Raw genomic sequence first — 16682 nt, forward strand, 5'->3', positions numbered from 1 at the left:
GCAAACATCAAACTCAAAAGGGGACTGTGAAACACGTAGCATCTCCAATTTGCTGGACCTTGTCGAAAGCCTTGCTGGTCCACGTGGACTGCACCAAAAGCATTGCCGTCATCTGTCAAAATTCAATCAAGTTGGTCAGACATGGCCTCCCTTAACAAAACCATGTTGACTATTCTTGAATAACCCCTGCCTCTCCAAGTGCAGACTAATTCTGTCCCTCAGAATTGCTTCTAATAGACTCCCCACCAATTGATAGATAAGCCTGCCTGTAGTTTCCTGGTTTACCCTTTGCTCCTTTCTTGAATAACGGTACCACACTGGCTGTCTTCCAGTCCTCTGGCATCTGTCTTGCAGCTAAAGAGGATTTCAAAATTTTGCAAGTGCCTGTGTTATGTCCCCACTCATCCTCCACCACTCTACATCATTCAACAGCCTGGGATATTTGGGCCTGAAAGCAAAGCTGTAAACTAGGAAAGACTAGTTTTAATAAAACCAAGATTTGGCCAGAGTAAACTTGGACCAGCATGGTGGGTCTGTGGTTAGCACGGCTACCTGACAGCGTGAAGGATCAGGATTTGATTCTACCCTTGGGGGACTGTGAAGTTTGCACGATCTCCCTGTGCCTGCGTGGTTTCCTCAGTCCTAAGATGTGCAAGTTAGGTGGATTGGCTGTGCTAAATTGCTCATAGTGTCCAGGGAAGTGCAGGCTCGGTGGATTAGCCATGGGAAATACAGGTTTACAGGGATAGAGTAAGGGTGGGTCTGAGTGAGATGCTGTTCAGAGGGTTGGTTTAGGCTCAATGGAATCGGCCATTTGGTCCACACTGTAGGGATTCTATGACTGCATCTAGCCAATAAGATTCATCATGTTATAAGCCTGCCAGACCACTCAGAACTTCAGCTATCTATGCTAACATCTTTTAAATATTCATTGTTTTCTGCCATGTCCACTGCATTTCCTTTAGCAATGCATTACATGACCTTGGGAGCCATTGAAATACTAATGGTGCCTCAGAGCTCCATTAAACTCTTATGCCTTTTGCTGGTGGCTCAGTGGTTAGCACTGCTGCCTGTCAGCGTCAGGGACCAAGGATTGATTCCACTCTTGGGTGACTGTCTTTGTGGAGTTTGCACATTGTCTGTACACCTGCACACACACACAGATGTGCAGGCTAGGTGGATGGCCATGCTAAATTGCCTGTAGTGTTCAGGGATGTGCCGATTAGGTGTGGTAGCCATGGGAAATGCAGGGTTACAGGGACAGGGTAGGGGGATGTTGGATATGGGTGGGATGCTCTTTAGTGGATGCTGTGGACTTGTTGGCTTGGGTAGCCTGTTTCTGCACTGTAGGGAATTTTTAAAAAAAAAACAAGGATGCTGGTCCTCTCCTGATTCAGGTGCAACCTTTTCTCTCTTGAACAGGTGCCAACATGCTTAAAATTGAAATCTAGAAACCCAGAAATCTAAAGCCCACCCTCCTGCACTATCTCTCTATGGTCATCCAAACTAACCTAAACAAATAAAATGATTGAAGTGAAACAAAAACAGAAATTGCTGGAAAAACCCATGGACTTGGCAACATTTACAAAGAGAAATCAGAGTTAACATTTTGGCCAAAGTGCCCCTTCTCCAGAACTGAACAATTGAAAAGGAAATTCAATTTAGAATTGAATCCTCTTACACTATAGCCCTGCAGTTATTCTTCCTCCTTTTTTTCTCGCACAGCATTTGCAACCACAGTGCCATAAGGTTAGCTTCCACTGCTTTCCCCTGTGCAGTCATCTCCCCCAGCACTATCCAAGTGTAGAAAGGGGGATGATCAGTAGAGGACACCTACACTTCTGCTACTCAGTGGTGGTCACCCAAACCCTGTCTGCTGTTCATTTGGCACTTGCATCTCACTGAATGGGCTACCTACAACTTTCTCGGCATTCTGGATGGTCCACAGTGAATTAATCCACAGCTACAGTTCTGAAATGCTGTTCACTAGTAACTGCAGCTGCGCATACTACTTCCACGCATGTTCACCAGAGACAACTGAAGATTCTATAATTCGTTATATAGCACAGGAGGAACATATCATGTGTGAGTTCTGCTCCCAAGATTTCTTTTAAGTATCCTGTCTGATTCAGCACAAACCCCTGTCCTTCACATTAGAAGTGTCCATGTCCATTTTGGATGTAATTCTTATCTGGCAGGTATTCTCACAGCCTTTATTTTTAAGAAAGGCACCACAGGGCTCAATTTCTACCTTGCTCTGTGTCTGTAATTTCAATTTATGTTTCAGACTTCTTGCATTTACAGTTTTTGTTTTTAAAAATTGCATTCTCCACCTGTGTGCATCTTTCTTTCTGTCATGGATTCACTGGATGACGACAGCACTAAGTACTTACAAAATACCTTTTAATTAGCAAAACATTCCAGGCTTCACGGGAGCAATTAGGAAAAGAAATTCAACCCCAGACCGCATAGAAAGAGATAAAGGGAGGTGATCAACAAAGAGGCACTGATGATGTTACCCAGCAGGGTAATGAAATATCTGCCAACCAACCAGAAAGAGACACGTTTTAAAGGTGAAGGGGAAGATTGAGAATTTAGGGATGGAATTTGAGAGCTTGGTGCCTAAGTAGCTAAAATCACATCCACTAGGTATAATGATTAAACCAAGCTGTTAAGGTGCTCAAAGTTAGGAGCATACAGGTTCTTTGTGGGTCGTGGGGCTGAAGGAAGTTAAAGGCAGGGAGAACTGATGCTATCATGAAGGGCTTTGAAACAAATTGGGTGGCATGGTGGCTCAGTGGTTAGCTCCTCGCAGCACCCGGACCAGGGCTCGATTCCATCCTTCGGCAGCTATCTGTGTGATGTTTAAACATTCTCTCTGTCTGTATGGGTTTCCTCCAGGTGCTCAGGTTACCTCCCATACTCAAAGATGTGCGGGTTACGTGTATTGTCCATGCTAAATTGCTCAGTGTTCATGGATGTGTAGATTAGAGGGATGGGTCTGGGTGGGATGTTCTGAGATTTGGTGTTGACTTGTTGGGCTGAAGGGCCTGTTTCCACACTGGATGGAGTCTATGAAAGACATTTATTATTTAATTTTGATCTTCTCTGATTTGCAGGACTAATTTGCGGTCTCTCCTTTTCTCTAATTTTGTGAAAATACTTTGTTTGCTATTCTGATTTCTGATGTACCCTGCGTTTCTCTGCTGTCTCTGGCTGTCGATCTGTTTCTATTTACTTGTGGGATGTGGGCATTGCTGCCTGGGCCAGTATTTATTGCCTGGTTGCCCTTAGGAAAATTGTGAGCTGATTTCTTAGACAACTGCAGTCTATATTATGTAGACAGACCCACAATGCAGCGAGTTCCAGGATTCTGATCCAGCAACATGTGAAGGAATGGTGATATGTTTCCTAGTCGGAATGGTGATATGTTTCCTAGTCAGGATGGTGAGTGAGTTTGGTGGTGTTCCCTTGTATCTGTTTTCCTTGTCCTTCTGGATAGTAGTGATCATGCACCTTGAAGGTGCGGTCTAAGGATCTTTGAAGTTCTGCAGTGCAACTTATGGATAGTACACACTGATGCTACTGAGCTTTGGTGGTGGAGGGAGTGGAAGTGGTGCCAGTTAAATATGCTGCTTTGTCCTGGATGATGTCAAGCTTCTTGAGTATTGTCAGAGATACACTTGTCCAAGCAGGTAGGGAGCTTTTCATCAGCCTCTTGACCGGTGCCTTGTAGATGGTGGACAAGCTCTCGGAGTCAGCATTTAAGCTATTCATTGCAGTATTCCCAGCTCTGACATGCTCATGCAGCCACTATATTTGTGTGGCATGTTCAGTTGTGTTTCAGGTCAATGGTACACCCCAGGATGTTGATAATGGGGGATTCGGTGAAGCTAATGTCATTGAAAATGAAGGGATGGTGGTTAGATTGCTCTTATTGGGGATGGTTTTTTTCGCTTGATATTTGTGTGGTTCAACTGTTACTTGCTACTTTTCAGCCCAAGCCTGGAAATTGTTCAGGTCTTGCTGCATTTGAATACGGACTGCTTCAGTATCTGAGGAATTGAGCAGCACTGAACATTGTGCAATCATTAGTGAACATCATGACTTCTGACCTAATGTTGGAGGGAGTGTCAGAGTTGATTGATGTTACTAACTTTTCCTGACTTCTTTCTGGTCTACCCTGGTTTCTGTTCTGAATGTTTTCTCTGCATTTCATGTCTCAGATTGGATACACTGTCCGTTTTGAAGATCTCACCTCTGACAAGAGTAAAATTAAGTTTTTAACCGATGGGATGCTGCTTCGAGAGGCAATCGGAGACCCACTCCTTCACAGGTACAGTGTGGTGATTTTGGATGAAGCCCATGAAAGGACTGTCCACACAGATGTTCTCTTTGGCATTGTGAAAGCCGCACAGAAAAAGCGAAAGGAACTCGGCAAAATGCCACTGAAGGTAAAAGTTTGGTTTGACCTCTACAACATGCAAATCTCTCAAACTAAACAACATTTCTTCATTGCTGCCTGTCTCCCACCTGGGTTCTGTTATACACAATGGTACAGAACAGCAGGAGACCATTTGGTCTAAAAGCCTGCAATAACTCTTCGGTAGAGCATTCTACTTAGTTCCACCATGTCCTCTTCTTCCACATTTTATTCTCATATTTATCCACTTCCCTGTTGAATCACATTTGTATCTTTGTATCCATCAACCTATCAGGCAGTGTATTGTAAATTCTTATCTTTTAATTCTGTAAAGATTTTCATGTTCTCTCTGGTACCTTTTATCAATCACCTTGGACCTGGTGCCCTCCTACTATCTTCCCTTCAGCTAATTGAAATCATTACTCTGTTTTATTTTACTTATATCTTTTCCATGCTTTAAAACATCTATTCTTGTCCTTCTCTGCTCTAAGAAGACACATCCTACATTTTATAATTTCTGTGCATAACTATAATTACTTCATCACTAGAGAATCAAATGGGTTTACTTAAATGAGTTATTCAAGTAAATCTATTTGATTCTCCCCCAAATGTCCAGCTCCTTCCTAAAATTTATTGCCAAGACTTGGGCAAAATAGTCTTTTATACAGCTTTGTGTTAACTACTTGGCTGTTAATACTGTGCTTTGATTCATTAAACCCCAGGGACCATATGCTTTATTAACTCCTTTTGTTAACTTGCCCTGCCCCTTTCCAAAATGTACATTCTGGCACTGACCAATGTACGATGATTTTATTTGTGTTCACCAGTTGGCCAATCTGTTGCCATCCTCCTTTTGGTTTCCTGCACTTGCAAGTTTTCTTTCAGTTGCAAATTTTGTAACTGTTCCATCAAGTCCAATTTATTATTGTTTCTCAGAGTCAGTGTTGTTTCTGGTTCTGAACCATGGAGAGCAATATGTGTGTCCCATACACTTGTAAAACAGCCAATTTCCACATCTGTTTTCTGTCCAGTAGCTTAGAATGTATCCACTTCAAAGGATCACTTGCTTACTGTGTGGAGTTTGCATGTTCTCCCTGTGTCTACGTGGGTTTCCTCCAGGAGCTCTGCTTTCTTCCCACAGTCCAAAGATGCACAAGTTAAGTGGATTGGCCATGCTAAATTGTCCATAGTGTTCGAGGATGTCTGCACAAGGTGTGTTAACTATGGAAAATATAGGGATAGGGTTAGGGGATTTGTCTGGGTGGATGGTCTTCAGACAGTCTGTGTGGACATGTTGGGCCAACTGGCCTGCTTTCACACTGTGGAGATTCTATGATGATTTCTACCACCTCAAATGAGAGGCCACCACCAGACACACATTCCCCTCCCCTCACTTGTCAGCTTTCTTCAGGGACGTCCTGGTCTATTCTTCCTTCACTCCCAATGCCTCCCTACAGCCTCATGGCACCTTCCCTTTTAACAGGTCCGTGTACTTCCTCCCTCCTTTGTATCCAAGGACCCAAATATTTCCAGAGAGAACAAACTCAACCCCTCCATTCCCTGTGATGTGCAACCAATCATCTCCCAAACTATTCACAACCTCATCACCTCAGGTGACCTCCCACCCACAACCTCGAGCCTTATTGTTCCCCAACCCCGCACTGTCCGCTTCTATCTCCTTCCCGAAATCCTCAAACCTGCCTGCCCTGGTCGACCCATTGTCTCTGCCTGCTCCTGCCCCACCGAACTCATCTCCACCTACCTGGACTCCATTTTCACCCCCTTGGTCCAGGAAACCCCCACCTACGTCCATGATACCACCCAGCCCCTCCACCTCCTCCAGAACTTTCAATTTTCCAGTCCCCAACACCTCATTTTCACCATGGACGTCCAGTCCCGAAACACCCACGTTCCTCATGGAGATGGCCTCAAGGCCCTCCGCTTCTTCCTGTCCCTTAGGCCCGAACAGTCCTCATCCGCCGAGCCGAACTCATCCTCACCCTGAACAATTTCTCTTTCGATTCCTCCCACTTTCGACAGACAAAGGGGGTGGCCAGGGGTACCTGCATGGGCCCAAGCTATGCCTGCCTCTTTGTAGGTTATGTGAAACAGTCCCTCTTCTGTACCTACATTGGCCCCAAACCCCACCTCTTCCTCCATTACATTGACGGTATCGGCGCCGCCTCTTGCTCCCAAGAGGAGCTCAAACAGTTCATCCACTTCACCAACACCTTCCACCCCAACCTCAAGTTCACCTGGGCCATCTGCAACACATCCCTCACCTTCCTGGACCTCTCTGTCTCCATCTCAGGCAACCAGCTAGAAACTGATGTCCATTTCAAGCCCACCGACTCCCACAGCTACCTAGAACACACCTCCTCCCACCCACCCTCCTGCAAAAATTTCATCCCCTATTCCCAATTCCTTCGCCTCCGCCGCATCTGCTCCCACGCATCCCAGATGTCCCTGTTCTTCAAGGACCGCAACATCCACACACAACCCTCCCCGCCCCCCAAGCAGTGGTCGAGAACGCCCACGACCATGTCTCCCGCATTTCCCGCAACACATCCCTCACACCCCGCCCCCGCAAGAACCGCCCAAAGAGAATCCCCCTAGTCCTCACATACCACCCCACCAACCTCCGGATACAACACATCATCCTCCGACACTTCCGCCATCTACAATCCGACCCCACCACCCAAGACATTTTTCCATCCCCGCCCTTGTCTGCCTTCTGGAGAGACCACTCTCTCCGGGACTCCCTTGTCCAATCCACACTCCCCTCCAACCCCACCACACCCGGCACCTTCCCCTGCAACCGCAGGAAGTGCTATACTTGCCCCCGACCACCTCCCTCACCCCCATCCCAGGCCCCAAGATGACTTTCCATATCTGGCAGATGTTCACCAGCACATCTGCCAATGTGGTATACTGCATCCACTGTTGTGGTTGCCTCTACATTGGGGAAACCAAGCGGAGGCTTGGGGACCGCTTTGCAGAACACCTCCGCTCGGTTCACAACAAACAACTGCACCTCCCAGTCGCGAACCTTTTTAATTCTCCCCCCCACCTCCCATTCTTTAGACGACTTGTCCATCCTGGGCCTCCTGCAGTGCCCTAATGGTGCCACCCGAAGGTTGCAGGTACAGCAACTCATATTCTGCTTGGGAACCCTGCAGCCCAATGGTATCAATGTGGACTTCACAAGCTCCAAAATCTCCCCTCCCCCCCACTGCATCCCAAAACCAGCCCAGCTCCTCCCCGCTTCCCTAACCTGTTCTTCCTCTCACCCATCCCCTCCTCCCACCTCAAGCCGTACCTCCATTTCCTACCTACTAACCTCATCTCGCCTCCTTGACCTGTCCATCCTCCCCGGACTGATCGATCACCTCCCCACCTGTACTCTCCTCTCCACCTATCTTCTCCTCTGTCCATCTTCGGTCCGCCTCCCCCTCTCTCCCTATTTATTTCAGAACCCTCTCCCCATCCCCCTCTCTGATGAAGGGTCTAGGCCCGAAACGTCAGCTTTTGTGTTCCTGAGATGCTGCTTGGTTCATCCAGCTTCATACTTTGTTATCTGTAATTTTGCCTCTTGGTTTTCAGGAATTTCTGCTTATCTCCAACCTCCCTTGCCCTCAGCCTTGTCTCCTTCCTAATGCGTAACGAGTTTTCGTTCACAACCACAGTGAAGCTTCTCTCGTTGAGTTTATGATCCTCTGCAGCACCAGAAACTCTGTACTCTCCTTCCTCATTCTTAACATCTCTGCATCATTCCTCCTCAGCTTGACATCTCTCTTCACTTTATCACTATCACCCCCTTCGTCTCCCACTCCTTTGCCTTCCTTCCATTGTTTAGTTCAGTCGTTCTACGACCCAGTGGGGTTGTGTGCCATAAATTGAAGCCACCCCCACCCATTATCAGAGTTATACCAAATGTTGAAGTTCTTTTTAAAGCATGCACAATATCTCAATTCCCCTGACGTTCAAATCAAGTTGGATAAAAAGCACAGATGATATTTATGTATGAGCAAGGATTATTATTTATTACAGATAATTAGACTACAGTGACAGGAAAACAGATACAAACCACTGGTGTATAACACTACAAACCAAAACTGTAATCTTTTTATAAATACTCCCTTAACATACAAACAGACTAAAGAGATAGATGAAATAGATTGTTGACAGAGATATAAAAACTGCAAAAGTCAGTTAAATGGTCTTCGTTTCCCGGTTCCAATGTTGAGAAGATCCTTCTTCATCTAGACAGGCTTCTTGTTTGGATGTCTCTCTGAATGCTTACACTGGTTTGTGAGAAGGACATTGTGGCTGATTGACACACAAAATATTTCTGATTGTCAGCTCAGAAGTCACAGTTCTGCAGGAATTGTGACTGATTTTCTTCAGGTTTAAACTGAGTTTTTGTGTGCAGAGAACAGGGAGCTTCTAAGCCATGAGAAGCACTTCTTCTCATATCTATGTTTCTCTGCCCCTGTCCCTCAGTTGCTCACACGCTCTCTGTAACTTGTTCACCGCTCTAGGCTGCCCCGCCACTGAGAACCAAACATACTATGTTGGCAAGCTCAAAGTTTTTGTCCTGGATAAGTGTCACTAGTCCACAGCCCAAAGATGTTTTATTCCCAACAAGAGCTGCATCAGCATGTACCCTTGGCTCTATTACTTAGTTTGTTCAGCAGATGTTTACAATGCCTGCTATGGGTATCTGGCTATTTCCTTTCAAAAATGCAGCTGCTTTTCCCAACCTTCTTTTTGGTTAAAAAGACAGTTCTTTCTCATTTCAGCTCATTAGTTTTCTTTTAAAAGCCATTCTTGCCAACAGAGTTGTATGCTGAACATCTCAAGCAGTTGCTCAGCATCCTGTTCTGATGATGTTACCTCAATATTTGGATCCCCCTTCTCTTAATCATCATCCTGCCTGCTGATAGCAACACATACATTATCAAATTAACTACCATATGGTATGTCCATGTCATCCAACTCTCAATCCTCTGTGCTACAAGATTGTTTTTTTTTCCAGATATTTTTGGTGTTGGATAAGTGTTTGTTTCTGCAGTGAAACATTGTACAAAATTACAAGCAATCTACTGCACAAAAACCCAATCTATTTGGTCAGTGACCAATAATTGTTGTCATTGATCAGTTAGTGCTTGCTTTCTACTTGCGATCCTTTGTTTTCAACTCATTCTGAAGTGGAAGAAGCTTCTCCAAATAAATCTCTCCAACCTCTTCATAATTATTATGTTCAATGCAGTGAACAACCATGCAGCATGAAGGAACTGCTGCAAACCCTGGCTGAAGTTTGTTCCATGACTTCAAAGAGGCACTTTCTTTTGCTTAGATTTGAGTTACCATGCTGATGTATTTTTGCATTAGCTTTTCATTTCAGTTTCTCTTTTTGCCTGCATAAAAGTTTCTTCACAGCCAAACCAGTTTGATTCTTTCTTTTTCTTTTTGAAAGGTAATTATCATGTCTGCCACAATGGATGTCGATCTCTTCTCTCAGTACTTTAATAGAGCACCTGTTTTGTATCTGGAAGGGAGACAGCATTCCATTCAGACCTTCTACACAAAGGAACCTCAGAGTGACTATCTCCACGCTGCTTTAGTGTCAATTTTTCAGATCCACCAGGCAAGTATGTTAGTGCCTAAATGATTGGACGTCAATTATTGTCTGAATTTTGAGTTTTCATTTGTGTACAGTATTATTCATTATTATCTGTGCTGTTAACTGCATTTCCTTTGGCAATAAATTACATCACCTTGGGAGCCATTGAATACTAATGGCACTTCAGACCTCAGTTATACTTTTCAGATGCCTTTTGACTTTTGGGGTGGCATGGTAGCTCAGTGCTGTCTCACAGCACCAGGGACCCGGCTTCAGTTCCAGCCTCTGGCGACTGTCTGTGTGAAGTTTGCGCATTCTCCCCGTGTCTGTGTGGGTTTCCTCCGAGCACTCCAGTTTCCCTCCACAGTTCAAAGATATGCAGGTTAGATGGATTGGCCATGCAAATTGCCTATAGCGTGTGGATTAGCCACGGGAAATGCAGGGATGCTGTTCAGAAGGTCAGAGTGGACTTGTTCAGCCGGGTGGCCTGTTTCCACCCTGTACAGATTCTATGACTCTGACAAATCTGGCCCAGCTGTTTGTAATTTAGCCCCATTGTTCTGGGTGACCTGTGAATCTATGTGGCCAGAAGCTTGCTCACGATCAATGTTTTGACCAACTCGTTTGTAGTTTATTGCCTTTTTCCTCTCTTCTCCTCTCCCCCCCGCCCCCCCATTTTTGTGGCAGTGTGTTCTCAACCCTGGCCAGTCCTTTGACATAACTACCAAATCAACATTAACGTTTAGAAGATTGTAGTTCAAGTCTTTGCTGTTTTCTCAAACACACTTCAGTATACAAGGAAGTAAACATCGGATCCCAGAGCATTTTCCACTCTGGGTTTCACAAGTTATTTTAGTTTTCCTTCCTTATCTATGTTACTTCTTATTAAACTGTTTTACCATATCCTGTTGGCCTTCATTTTTAACATTGCAATCTGTGTAATATATCAACTCCGTTGTGACTCAAAAGTCACAAACAGAGGATTATAGAAAAAGTCAGAAGTCATATGACAGCAGATCTAACCCATTGGACTATAACCTGGTATCGTGTGACTTGTGACGTTGTCCAACCCAGTCCAAAACTGATGCCGTGACATTAGGATTATGGAAGATTAATAGTTTGAAACAAGGAGTTACGAGGGGACATGAGATATTGTTAGCAAACATGGTTAAGAAAAATCCCAAAGCCTTTTATTCATATATAAAGAGCAAGAGGGTAACTAGGGAAAGGATTGGCCCACTTAAGGACAAAAGGAAAATTATGCGTTGAGTCAGAGAAAATGGGTGACATTCTTAACGAGTACTTTGCATCAGTATTCACCGAGGAGAGGGACGTGACAGAAGTTGAGGTTAAGGATGGATGTTTGCTTACTCTAGGTCAAGTCAGCATAAGGAGGGAGGAAGTGTTGGGTATCCTAAAAAGGCATTAAGTTGGACAAGTCCCCAGGTCCAGATGGGATCTATCCCAGATTGTTGAGGGAAACGAGGGAGGAAATAGCCGGGGCCTTAACAGATATCTTTGCAGCATCCTTAAACACGGGTGAGGTCCCGGAGGACTGGAGAATTGCTAATGTTGTCCTCTTGTTTAAGAAGGGTCGCAAGGATAATATAGGTAATTATTGACTGGTGAGCCTGACGTTAGTGGTAGGGATGCTGCTGGAGAAGATACTGAGGGATAGGGGCTAGTCCCATTTGGAAGAAAATGGGCTTATCGGTGGTAGGCAACATGGTTTTGTGCAGGGAAGGTCATGTCTTACCAACTTAATAGAATTCTTTGAGGATGTGACAAGGTTGATTGAGGGAAAGACTGTAGATGTCATATACATGAACCATTTGATAAGGTTCCCCATGGCATGCTGATGGAGAAAGTGAAGTTGCATAGGGTCCAGGATGTGCTAGCTAGATGGATTAAAAAACAGGCTAGGCAACAGGAGACAGAGTAGTAGTAGAAGGGAGTTTCTCAAATTGGAGACCTGTGACCAGTGCTGTTCCACAGGGATCTGTGCTGGGACCACTGTTGTTTGTGATATACGTCAATGATCTGGAGGAAGGTGTAGGTGGTCTGATTAGCAAGTTTGCTGATGACACTAAGATTGGTGGAGTAGCAGATAGTGAAGGGGGCTGTCAGAGATTACAGCAGAATATAGATAGATTGGAGAGTTGGGCAGATAAATGGCAGTTGGAGTTCAATCCGGGCAAATGCGAGGTGATGCATTTTGGAAGATCAAATTCAAGAGCGAACTATACAGTGAATGGAAAAGTCCTCGGGAAAAATTGATGTACAGAGAGATCTGGTTGTTCAGGTCCATTGTTCCCTGAAGGTGGCAATGAAGGTCAGTAGGGTGGTCAAGAAGGCATACAGCATGCTTTCCTTCATCAGCTGGGGTATTGAGTACAAGAGTTGGCAAGTCATGTTACAGTTGTATAAGACTTTGGTTTGGCCACATTTAGAGTACTATGTACAGTTCTGTTTGCCACATTACCAAAATAATGTGGATGCTTTGGAGAGGGTGCAGAGGAGGTTCACCAGGATGTTGCCTGGTATGGAGGGTGCTAACTATGAACAAAGGCTGAGTAGATTAGGATTTTTTCATTAGAAAGACGGAGATTGAGGGGGGACCTGATTGAGGTCTACAAAATCATGAGGGGTATAGACAAGCTGGATAGCAAGAAGCTTTTTCCCAGAGTGCGGGACTCGATTACTAGGGGTCATGAGTTCAAAGTGAGAGGAGGAAAGTTTTATGGGAGATATGCATGGAAAGTTCTTTACGCAGAGGGTTGTGGGTGTCTGGAATGCGTTGCCAACGGAGGTGGTAGACGCTGTCACGTTAGTGTTTTTTAAGATGTATCTGGACAGGTACATGGATGGGCAGGGAGCAAATGGATACAGACCCGAAGAAAATAGATGACAGGTTAGACAGAGGATCTCGATCGGCACAGGCTTGGAGGGCCAAAGGGTCTGTTCCTGTGCTGTAATCTTCTTTGTTCTTTGTTCCTTGTTCTTTTTTCTAATAATTGAATAAGTAGTTAACGAAAGCACATTGGCAACAGTAGAATAGATGATGTGTCACAGCTGCAACCTGTGGGAGCTCCTAGAGGCCAGTGTGATCCAGGACAAATCTAAACAATGCACTTGGAGCAAGCAGCTTCATCTTAGAATTTGAGCTTAAGGCTGAATTACAATAAATGCAGAATCCCTACAGTGTGGAAGCAGGCCATTCGACCATTGAGTCTCACCGACCATCTGAAGAGCATCCCACCCAGACCCACCCTAACCCTGTACTCCTGCATTTCCCATGGCTAATCTACCTAACCTACACATCCCTGGACACTGAGCTGTTTAGCACCTAACTTGCACATCTTTGGGCTGTGGGAGGAAACTGGAGCACCCAGAGGAAACTAACAGACTCCATTCGGACAGTTACTCTAGTAGAATGGAACCTGGTCCCTGGTGCTGGGAGGTACATAAGGGAAGAAGCTGAAAAGTTTGCGCCAAAAGGCGGTCACGTCCATAAAATAGGATGTTCTGATGTAGTCAGTGTTAAGAATAACGTGAGTATGGCAGAGAAGAGGACTCGGGGCAATTGAAACACTTTCAGGTTGGCAGGCTGTGACAAGTGGAGTGGCAGAAGGATCTAAGCTGGGGCGTTGGCTACTTGTATTAATCTATATAAATGACTTGGATAAAACGACATGATCATGTATCCAATTGTACTAATGCAAGGTCAGGTGGGAATATAGGCTGTGAGCAGGATATAAAGAGGCTGTAAATTGATCTGCATCCTTCATGAGAGTGGACAACAAGATGACACAGTATCACAATATAAATGTGGTGGGATTATTCAGTGTGGTCGTAGGAATAGGGAAGCAGAAAATGAACTGCCTGTAATGCAAATAAGACAATATTTTTCACTAACTTAGTATACATGATGATATATCAAATTATATCAAAAAAATTTGTTAATATTGGTGTTCTGCGAGACTTGTATATACAAGGAACACAAAGTAATATACAGCAAACAATTGAGAAAGCAAATAACATGGAGTTTTTTAATTGCAATGGGATTGAAGAATAAGGAAGACTTGCTACAATGGGCTTTAGGTGGGCCCGCACCTGGAATATAATGTGCTGCTCTGGTATCCATTTTTGTGGAAGGATATACTGCATAAATGATGATGTGAAAGTTCATGAAATTGGTTTCTGGAATGAGAAACTGAGTAAATTGGGCCAACGTTCTGGTGTTTAGAAGAGTGAATGGCAATCCCAGAGAAACATGTAAGATTTTGAAAGGGGTTTGACAAGGGAGGCACAGAACTAGTTTCCACTGGTTGGAAAATTTATGACTTGGGGACATGGTATCAGGATAAGAGACCAATCATTTAGGATTGAGAAGAGCAAAAATCATTTCATTGCAAAGTGTTTTAAATCCTTTGGAATTCTCTGCTGCAGGATGCTGAGGGTGTTCCACATTGAACATGTTTATAGACGGAAGAAACAGAAGTTTGATCCATCAGGGAACTGAAGGAAATGGAGAATTGCATGAAAGTAGAGTTGATGCCCATGAGTTGCTGTGAACATGTGAGCAGATTCAATGGGCCATCTGCTGTACTACTGCTATTTCTCCTGTTCTTCTGCCCATTCTTTGACTGTTGCTTGCTTTGTTCTTTTTATTGCATTGTTGTATATGTCTGAATGAATGTGAGACTTTCTCATTGAAAACAAATGGAATGGAAGGCAGTTTGAGGAATGAAGAAGATTTCTGAAAGCCTGTTCCTTAAAGGATAATTGTTATCTCTCTAACAGGAAGCACCACCTTCACACAACATTCTGGTTTTTCTGACTGGTCAAGAGGAAATTGAGGCTATGAGTCGAACATGCAGGGAAATTGCCAAGCACCTTCCACAAGGCTGTGCGCAGATGTCAGTATTCCCTCTGTATGCATCACTCCCTCACCTGCAGCAGCTTCGAGTCTTTCAACTGGGACAGAAGGTACTTCTTAAAATTCCTCTTGAGCAAATCTTAAAGCAAGCATGAAAGTAAACTCTTCGTTCTTTGTAGAAAGAACAATTGTTGGAACAAACATGAAACTGCAGAGCCTTCTAATTAGCTCGTAGACGCTCTTTGCTTTGTTGGCTGTCTTTAGTTCTAAGTCCCTTGCCAGTTAGCTTTGCAAACAAATGGGGAGAAATAAAACTCTGAACTTAGTCCTTTCGAATTAAAACTTAAAATTACAGACTTATCAGTGGATCTAAATCTATAGAAATGTTTTCTTATTCTTTCGTGGAATGTGTGTGTTCCTGGTGAGGACGGAGTCATCCACACTGCTGTTCTGAAGTCACACATAGGCCAGACAGGAAGAGGGTGACAGCCTTCCTTCCAGAAAGGACGTTAGTAAACAAGGTGGGTTTTTGCCATAAGTGGCATTGGGCGGCACGGTGGCTCAGTAGTTAGCACTGCAGCCTTACAGCACCACAGACCCGGGTTCGATTGCCGCCTCCGGCCACAGTCTGTGTGGAGTTTGCACATTCTCCCTATGTCTGCGTGGGTTTCCTCCGGGTGCTCCGGTTTCCACCCACAGTCCAAAGATGTGCAGGTTAGGTGGATTGGCTGTGCTAAATTGCCTGTAGTTGTCAGGGCTGTGTGGGTTATAAGGGGATGGGTCTGGGTGGGACGCTTCAAGGGGCAGTGTGGACTTGTTGGGTCGAAGGGCCTGTTTCCACATGGTAGGGAATCTAATCTTTAAAAAAAAAGTGCTGATTGTTTCATGATCACTGATACTGACTTTCAATTCCACTGGCTGCCAAGGTGGAATTTCAACCCAGGAGTAATAGTTTGAACCTCTGGATTACCAGCTTGGTGACATTACCGTTATGCAAAAGTTGCACTGCAATCATTGTAGTGTGCTTGAGAAGCTTCTGTTTTCCCTGTTGATGCCATAGTACAGTTCCTTCATGTAGAATACCATGGTCAGATGTCAGATCTGTCCTTGAAGCCCTTGTGTGAGGATTTAATATAATCTAACTAATGGGTTTTGTAAATTCCCAGTTTGTAATCAAGTATAATACCTTCCTCTGTGGAAACAATAACGTAATGACATTGTTACTGGACTAGTAATCTAGAAACCTGGGCAAATGCTGCAGAAACTGGAGGTTAAATTCCAACAGCAGCTAGGTGCATTTAAGCCCAGTTAATTTTTGAATCAAAGGAACATTAGAAATAGGAATGGGAATAGGCATAACCCTTGATTTCCCTGATATTTAAAAAAATGTCTACCTCCTTTTTAAATGCTCAATGATCTAGCCTCCACAACTGTCCATGATAGAAAATTCCAGATATTGACTACCGTCTGGAAGCAGAAGCTCCTTTTACATTTTCAGTTTAAATGAGTGTCTCGTTATTCTTTTAACTATGAGGATTCTTACCTTAAGATACAATAAGTGCGAGGTTATAAGGGGATGGGCCTGGGTGGGACGTTTCAAGGGGCGGTGTGGACTTGTTGGGCCAAAGGGCCTGTTTCTACTCTGTAGGTAATCTAATCTAATCTATCTAATCTTGTGCAGATGTAACAATACTTTCCTATTTGTAAACTCAAACCCTAGGGGAGTAAAGGCCAACATTCCATTTGCATGCTGA

General features: G+C 44.3%; 1 protein-coding gene across 2 annotated transcripts in view; it reads left to right on the forward strand.

The window, feature by feature from the left end:
- The window catches only part of dhx33 (DEAH (Asp-Glu-Ala-His) box polypeptide 33), a 63672-nt gene that overhangs the window by 8389 nt on the left and 38601 nt on the right, over positions 1-16682 (forward strand). For both annotated transcript variants that reach the window (XM_059655265.1, XM_059655266.1), the window contains exons 3-5: positions 4227-4454; positions 9903-10077; positions 14857-15038. In XM_059655265.1, coding sequence (XP_059511248.1) covers positions 4227-4454; positions 9903-10077; positions 14857-15038 — 585 coding nt within the window. The remainder of the gene's footprint in view (positions 1-4226; positions 4455-9902; positions 10078-14856; positions 15039-16682) is intronic.

This window comes from Stegostoma tigrinum, chromosome 27 (assembly GCF_030684315.1).
Source record: "Stegostoma tigrinum isolate sSteTig4 chromosome 27, sSteTig4.hap1, whole genome shotgun sequence".
Lineage (NCBI taxonomy): Eukaryota > Metazoa > Chordata > Chondrichthyes > Orectolobiformes > Stegostomatidae > Stegostoma > Stegostoma tigrinum.